This window comes from Nicotiana tabacum, chromosome 8 (genome assembly GCF_000715075.1).
Source record: "Nicotiana tabacum cultivar K326 chromosome 8, ASM71507v2, whole genome shotgun sequence".
NCBI lineage: Eukaryota > Viridiplantae > Streptophyta > Magnoliopsida > Solanales > Solanaceae > Nicotiana > Nicotiana tabacum.
Window position 1 is genome coordinate 210,008,788 of NC_134087.1, and position 8,052 is coordinate 210,016,839.

The 8,052-nt window shown below is 35.2% G+C and overlaps 2 protein-coding genes across 2 annotated transcripts; one reads left to right on the forward strand and one right to left on the reverse strand.

The window, feature by feature from the left end:
- Positions 1-73: 73 nt before the first annotated feature.
- LOC107775808 (serine carboxypeptidase-like 40) lies at positions 74-3,223 on the forward strand. The gene is made up of 8 exons (XM_075220825.1): positions 74-226; positions 273-447; positions 911-1,018; positions 1,131-1,405; positions 1,611-1,790; positions 1,880-1,931; positions 2,279-2,334; positions 2,859-3,223. Exons 1-8 carry the CDS (start codon positions 74-76, stop codon positions 3,042-3,044), a joined length of 1,185 nt encoding a protein of 394 aa, XP_075076926.1. The 3' UTR covers positions 3,045-3,223.
- Positions 3,224-3,562: 339 nt separating this feature from the next.
- Positions 3,563-7,392, reverse strand: LOC107778411 (monogalactosyldiacylglycerol synthase 2, chloroplastic). The gene is made up of 8 exons (XM_016598663.2): positions 6,605-7,392; positions 5,552-5,724; positions 5,164-5,325; positions 4,924-5,065; positions 4,610-4,834; positions 4,435-4,497; positions 4,263-4,337; positions 3,563-4,156 (listed from the first exon to the last, which is right to left on the reverse strand). The coding sequence occupies exons 1-8, from the start codon at positions 6,860-6,862 to the stop codon at positions 3,896-3,898; spliced, it is 1,359 nt and encodes a 452-aa protein (XP_016454149.1). The 5' UTR covers positions 6,863-7,392; the 3' UTR covers positions 3,563-3,895.
- Positions 7,393-8,052: the final 660 nt, after the last annotated feature.

Below are 8,052 nucleotides of genomic sequence, written 5' to 3' on the forward strand. Positions count from 1 at the left end.
ATCACATAGAATTGCAAGATATAAACCCCCTTATATCTCCACTTTTCGTAAAAGTAACAAAAAAGACCAGAAAATGGGAAAAATCACTTTTTTCTTCCTACTTTTTACCCTCTTTTTGTCATATTTTGTGGCTTCAAGCCTTGGAAAAAGGCAAAGTGATGTTCTTGGCAAATTTTCCAAGGCTAAGCTAAAGAAAGCTTCACCCATTGACAAGAGACAGTTTAAGGCAGCACTTAACCATGTAGATTTAGACAAAGTTATTCTACCTCAAGACGGATAGAAAGAAAAAAGATTGGATTAAGAAATTGCCCGGACAACCACCAATTAAATTCCAACAATATGGTGGATATGTTACTGTCAATGAATCTGCTGGTCGTGCTTTGTATTATTACTTTACTGAAGCTGAGAATTCTAAGTCATTGCCTTTGCTTCTTTGGCTTAATGGAGGTATATATATATATATATATATATATATATATATATATATATATATATATTAATATTTATTATACTATATACTTTTGACATAAACCTTTTCATTTACATGTATAATTTTATTAAATTGACCACTTGTACTTCCACCAGCCCCAAATATTATTTTTGCGTTTGTGAATATGACATCTGAAAAAGCTTCATCTTGGTTTAAGCTATTTGAGAGAAATATTTTTCACCAGTAAAATTATTGGTTGCTATAAAGTGTTAAGTAGTAATATTTTTCATTAAAAGGTTAAATTAAAAACCAAAGTTATTTTTCTTACTACTATTTTCTTAAAATTTTAAGATTTCATATCACTCTCTTTAATAACACTTAAAGTTTCTGATCAATACATTTTTGGATTTGCTTATATTGTTATTAATCTCTCTCTATATATATATATTATACTTAAAATTCCAAGAATCATATCTGTAGGTCCTGGCTGTTCTTCTATTGCATTTGGGGCCATGGAGGAACTCGGACCTTTTAGAGTTCACAGTGACGGAAAAACATTATACAGTAATCGTTATGCATGGAATCTCAGTAAATTCTTTTCTTTAATTTTTCCTTTTACTATGTTAATATTTGGAAACAATTGAGAAATTATCAACTGGAGTGTATATTAATCCTAACTTTCTCCGATTGAATTATATAGCTGCAAATGTATTGTTCTTGGAGTCTCCTGCTGGAGTAGGATTTTCTTATACAAATACAAGCAGTGACTTCAACTCAACTGGAGATAAGAAAACAACTAATGATTATGTTGTATTTTTACTGAATTGGCTCGAGCGATTTCCCGAGTACAAGAACAGAGATTTTTACATTTCTGGTGAAAGCTATGCTAGTCATTATGTACCTCAATTGGCACATGCAATTCTTCACCTTAACAAGCGCGCCAACAAAACTCTTATCAATCTAAAAGGATTTATTGTAAGTTCTCTAATTAATTATTTACGTTGTTAGTGCATATAAGTTAAATATTCTTATGAATTTCATACCACGTCTGATGGATTATTGTTGCAACAAATTGAAGATCGGGAATGCAGTGATCAATGAAGATACAGATAACGTAGGAATGTATGAATACTTTGCTTTTCATGCCCTAATATCAGATCGAACTTTCTTTGATATCCAGAAATACTGTTACTCCGATTTTTACGATGAGGAAAAGTACAACGAGGCAAGTGCAGTTTCAGATAACAACACCGATAATCTTGACATCTACAACATTTATTTTCCTCTGTGCCACGATGGCAATCTCACCAAACACCCTAAATTACCTTCTGTAAGTGGGATAACTTGTATTTGTCGTTTTGTTTTATGTTGATATTATAATGGAGAGATTATTTAATTTACGCGATGAATAATAATGTAAGGATTGCTATGTCTTATCTGATGTTCAAGAGGCGCTCCACGCTAATGTCACCAATATCAGTTATGATTGGGAAGCTTGCAGGTAATTATAAATGAACAAATTTCAACAGATACTGTCCGTTGTATTCATTTCTATAAATTTTAAGACAAGAGTGGTTGCTCTGATGGTAAGCAACCTCCACTTCCAACCAAGAGGTTGTGAGTTCGAGTCACCCCAAGAGCAAGGTGGGGAGTTCTTGGAGGGAAGGATGCCGAGGTTCTATTGGAAACAGCCTTTCTATCCCAGGATAGGGGTAAGTTCTGCCCTCCCCAGACCCTATTATAGTGGGATTATACTGGGTTGTTGTTATTGCTACTCGTCTGCGTTATCTTCTCAACCCAACAATTATTTTCCCTTTTGTAGTGATCCTCTTTTTTACAATTGGAAAGATAGTCCATCGACTATAATTCCTCTCCTCGAAGAGTCTTTGGCAAATGGTGTTCGAGTATGGATTTTTAGGTAAGTTTTATGTTGCTTAGTTTATTTTATAAGGAATTTTGCCTTCAATATTCATTCGAAAATATTTAATAAAATATGATTGAATTTTTAACATATATATATATATATATATATATATATATATATATATATATATATATATATATATATATATATATATATATATATATATATATATATATATATATATACTTGTAAAATATAGTGGTGATACAGATGGAAGAGTACCTGTAACTTCTTCAAAGAGATCTATAAAGGCAATGGAACTTACAATAGACAAACCTTAGCGCTCTTGGTTGTATGGAGGAGAGGTAACAACAACAACAACACAGTATATTCTCACTTAATGGGGTCTTTAAGTGGGGTCTGGGGAGGGTAGTGGTTACGCTTGGTTGAGAGTGGAAGTTGTTTACCATCAGAGCAACCCCTCTTGTCAAATTAAAACAGCTTAAACATTCTATTTTAAAGTAACAATTAGTGAAAATTAATAATTTCATTTGGATATTGTAGGTTGGAGGATACATAGAAACATATAAAGGAGGTCTAACATTTGCATTAGTAAGAGGAGCAGGACATGAAGTTCCAAGTTACCAACCTGCTAGAGCCCTTTCTCTTATTTCTCACTTCCTTTCTGGTACAACACCTCCAGGAATGCTTAAATTAGTTATCAAGCAGCTAATCCTTTTGTGTAATTAATTATGATATTATTAATCATTTCATGAGCTTGCTTAGCCAAATTATGATATTTAAAAGCTCTATGATGTTAGATAATCATGAAAGAAGTAGATTTCCAACATGAATATGCAGTCTCTCCTTTATAGTTGTTGGTTGCCAACATTGGATGGGGAGTAGACACTATAAATATTAAATTTAGAATTCAGTCATTCAGAAAAGTTTAAATCCTAGCTCCGTCTCTGATTAAATGTAACAATTTGCTCTCATTATTGACACACATTAACGGGGTAGGGTAAATTCTCGGAAATATGCTAAACGGGGTAAGGCAAGGCAAGTTAAATCTTTAGCTGAGTTAAGGCTTAGTTAAATCTTTAGCGAGTTAAGGCTTACCCTGCCATGCCTCCTACCACCCCATTTACATCCATAACAATGGCGAAGCTAGGGGGCTGATAGGGTTCATTCGAACCCCCTTCGCCAAAAAATGGGGCGGGTGGACACAAGGAAAAGAGTCACAAGTAGGAAAGTAACAAGAATTGGTCTTGAAAAAAAACCAAACAATATATTCAACACTGATAATATCAACTTTTGCAGGACAAGTGAAACTTCTTCAATTCTGAAGCAACCTCAAACAGGTCCTAAAAGACAAATAATCTTAATACTAAAAGAATGTATTCAACACTCCAACATGAGAAACTTCTCCTTTTTTTGCCCTTTTTTTTCCAACTAACCAAGGATCAGAATTTGTCTAGATAATCTAACATATTATAAATGAGCGCCAAATGATTCTGGCCAAAGAATGAAGATCATTGAACCTAATATCCTACTAGAACAAACCTTAGACCTTGTAGTGAAAGAGAAAAGAATCTATCTGGTTAAATTAAGCTTGAAAATGAAGATGTGAACGCGTAAGGAATGTTTGCAAGTGGACCCCTTTGGCATGCGAGCTCGTGAATGTCCTTCACAATGTCAAAAACTGCATCAGGTTGTGCGAGTTTTAGTGCATTCTCTGACATTGTTTTGAGGTCATCGCTCTTAGTGCTGAACCACTCTGCAACAATTCGGGCTGTTTCCTTAGGACTTCGTGTGAAAACACCGGCTCCATTGTCCACCACGTATGGAACATTTCCCTTTTCCTGCAAATACACAACAAAAAAATAATCAGTAAATTAAACAATGTCATATCAGCAACCGCTATGATAGCTATAGCAGTCTATAAATCAACTTCTTGATTTCACTAACTTGTCCAGGAATGTAGTCGTTGAGAATAATCGGAAGCCCTCTGATTAATGCTTCAGCAATTGTACCAGGTCCAGCCTACAAGCGAAAATAACTGAATTTTAGTCCCGCTACATGGGCAATGCACGAAAAAGATCACACAGGAAATGCTAAAAGAGGATTGCATCGAACGTACCTTTGTGATAATACAGTCACACGCACCCATCCATTTCTCCATCTGCTTCTGAAATCCTTTAATCTAGACAGCAAGAAGAAAAAAGTATCAAATATTTTTGCATTGTTAAGTAAACATGAGGTGTAATATAGTTTTCGAAAGGGCATTCATACTCCAAGAATCTAATTCTTTTTACCTTGACCGGGATGTTCCATTCATGTGATTGTAATGTGGATGCTAACTCTTCATTACGTCCACATATGACAACCATTTGACCAATAGGTTTCTCCATTTCTTTGTCGAAAAGAGCTTCTCCGAGAGCCTTTGCAGTTTTTTTCACGGGTCCCATCCCTTCACCCCCACCCATCAGCAACACTGCTGGCAACGTAGGATCCATCTCAAGCTCTACTCTGAGGTCATCCTATAGCAAGTATTAAGAAAACAATCAGAAGGAATGAAATGTAGATTCAAAGAAGTGTAACTCTTTTGTAAATCGACAGAAAATTTCACCTTGGAAAGAACTGCCCTACAAAAAGAGGGACGAATAGGCAACCCAAAAACACGTATTTGAGATTCTTCCAATCCATCTAGTAACGCCCTCTTTGCAACCTCATCAGCGGGGCAATACAATCGGTTGACTCCAGGGTGAAACCTATCCTTAAAAAGAGTTTATCAGTTAGACCGACATATATGACATGAAAGTAGTGCTAGATGAATTGAAACTCCAAATTAAGTTACTCAATAATTTACCATGTACGGTGGCAAGTACTGAGATCTGTAATAACTGTGACAAAGATTACTTTCTTTTGTAGACCTTGCCATTTAAGAACCCACAAAGGAATATGTTGCATAAGAGGATGAACACTAATGATAATGTCGGGCTTGTACTCCATTAGGCCAGCTTCAACCTCCCTTTAATTTCACAAAGCAACAATTAGTAAATCTCGTTAATAGCAAGATACCAACTAGAAACTTAGTAAATGAATTGAAGATTCATCCAAATTTTGACGAATACTAAATTGATCCAATATCTTTGCATAACATTTAAAAGTTCCAACTTCATCATTTACCATTGAAAGTATCATAAATCTACAGCTTTAGACAACGTGAAGAGGTAAAACCAAAGAAGGAACTATACTTGGCATAGAAGGCGGCAATGGCAGCAAGATAAGCAGAGTGTATCCACCGAGGGGACGTGCTGTGAAATGCAACCCTCCAAAGCTGCACATGTTTGACCATGAACTTATATTGTTGTTCCATGCTGTTCAATGGCCAGCCTGTGTATTCCTTCCAAACATCCTTTACAAATATCTGTTAAGAATAAAACACATCAAGACAACACTAAATTGAAATATTAAGTTTCGGTAGGTCCATACAACAAGGACAATAGGCATGTTACATTGTCACTCCATGGAACAAAACCCCAAGAACTGAATTGTTAAAGATTTTATGCCTGAAAAGTAGTTAAGCTAAAGCGAGCTAGAGGATAAAAGGAGACTAGAGGAAGAAGGACGATAACAATATGGGATCTCAATAAAACATGAGAATTATATAGATCAAAGCAACAAGAACAGAACCTTTCCAGGGTAAGGTATGCGTACACACTACTCTCCCCAGACCCCACTTGTGGGATTAAATTGGGTTTTTTGTTGTTGTTGTTGTTAAAGCAACAAGAACAGAGATTTAGGTCGATTTTAAAGAAACTAGTTAAAAGGATATACTCAAATTAGAAATCAACCCTATATTGTACATAACATCCTTTAACTTTCAAGAGCTAATTAAAGCTGCAAAAAACAACATTTGGCATTTATCAAGGAAAATTCAACTCCTCAAAGTTAAACATCAATTTTTAAATTTGAGAATAATGACAAATGACTCAATAATGCACATAGGACCACACACAATCGAGATGGAGCTTCTAAGCAAAGGCAAAGGCAGGGCGGTGCATGAAGCATCCCGCATTCACGCATGGTCCGGGGAAGGGTCGCACCCTTCGGGGTATGATGTAGGAAGCCTATCCTGATGCATCAGTGGTCGGTTCCACGGCTCGAACCCGTGACCTATCCAAGGCTCCCCTTCTGAGTTTCTAAGCAAGGGAATTAGGGAATTCAAAATTCCAAACAAATAATGCAACTAAAAAGCATAGTATTCCAAATCAAATAGCTATAAAACCAGAAAGAAAAAACTTTACATTATACTCATCCCCAAATTCCAAATGGAAAGCATCGCGAATCGCCTCAGCTGAAGCTCTATGTCCACCTCCTGTATCACTCATCAAAATAAGCACATTTTTGGTCCTTTCAGCACCAATTTGCACCATTTCCATCGTATCATATTCTTCATCTTGAAATTCATTATTGCACCTTTTTGTGCTGCTCCCTACAAACCCATAAACCCCAGCTCTTTCCAATACATTGCTTATTGGATTCCTAGCAGAAATTACCTCCATTACCACCTCCTTTTCTCAATATCAATTCTTGAAATCTCTATATATGCAAATTGGTATAAAGTTCCAATTTTTATTCTTTTTCTTGAAAATGTATATCAAAATTAAACACCAACTCACATAAAGAATTGAAATTCACCACCCCTTTGACCTAAAAATGTTGGTATAAAGTTCAAAATTTTGATTTTTTTTTTTTTGGGAATGTATATCAAAATTAAACACCAACCCAGGTAAAGAAATCAAATTTCCAAGGAAATGATGAATTCACCACCCCTTTGACCTGCCGGAAAATGGGTATTCCGGCAAGATCAAAGAGTTGGTGAAAAAGAAGAGAAAATGGCAATAAAAATGCACAAAGGGTTTATGAAATTTCATGAAAATGGAAGAATTGGACACCCTTTAAAGGGTTCTTTAGAGAATATAAAGTATGGAGAAATGGGGTTGGTTTTTTTCTGTTAATGAAAGGACAGAGAAGAGAGAGATATGGAGAATGGTGCTATTTTTAGATACTCGAATGATGCCATTTGGGACATATTTGGTGGCAGTGTTTAGAGGATTTTATTGGCGTTGGATTCGCATTTTGGGCAGATTCGAAAATTTATTTTAATAAATATTGAACATTTATTTTACCATATTTTTACTGGTCGATAGTATTTTTTTTTTATTCTCTATGTTCCACACATAGTGGCCGTTTGGACATAAGAATTGTAAAATTTTAAAAACAGGGTGAAATTTTTTTTCAAGTGAAAATGATATTTAAAACGGAAAAGACCTAAAAATGACACTTAACTTTCAGAAATGGTCTATTTATATCATCCGTTAAAAAAATGCTCATTTCATGCCACTGCCGTTACACATTTGGCCCATTCATGCTATTATTGACTAACGACTCAATTTTTATTTGGCCCATTTATGCCATTATTGACTAACGGCAGTGGCATGGATGTGCCAAATAAAAATTGAACTGTTAGTCAATAATGGCATGGATGAACCAAATGTGTAACGGCAGTAGCATGAAATGAGCATTTTTTTAACGGATGGCATGGATAGACCATTTCTGAAAGTTGAGTGACATTTTTAGGTCTTTACTCTATTTAAAATTTAGAGTTGTGTTTGGACATGAATATAATTTTGGGTTATTTTTGAAATTTTGTGAGTGATTTGAGTGAACATTTTGAAAAATAGGTTTTTGG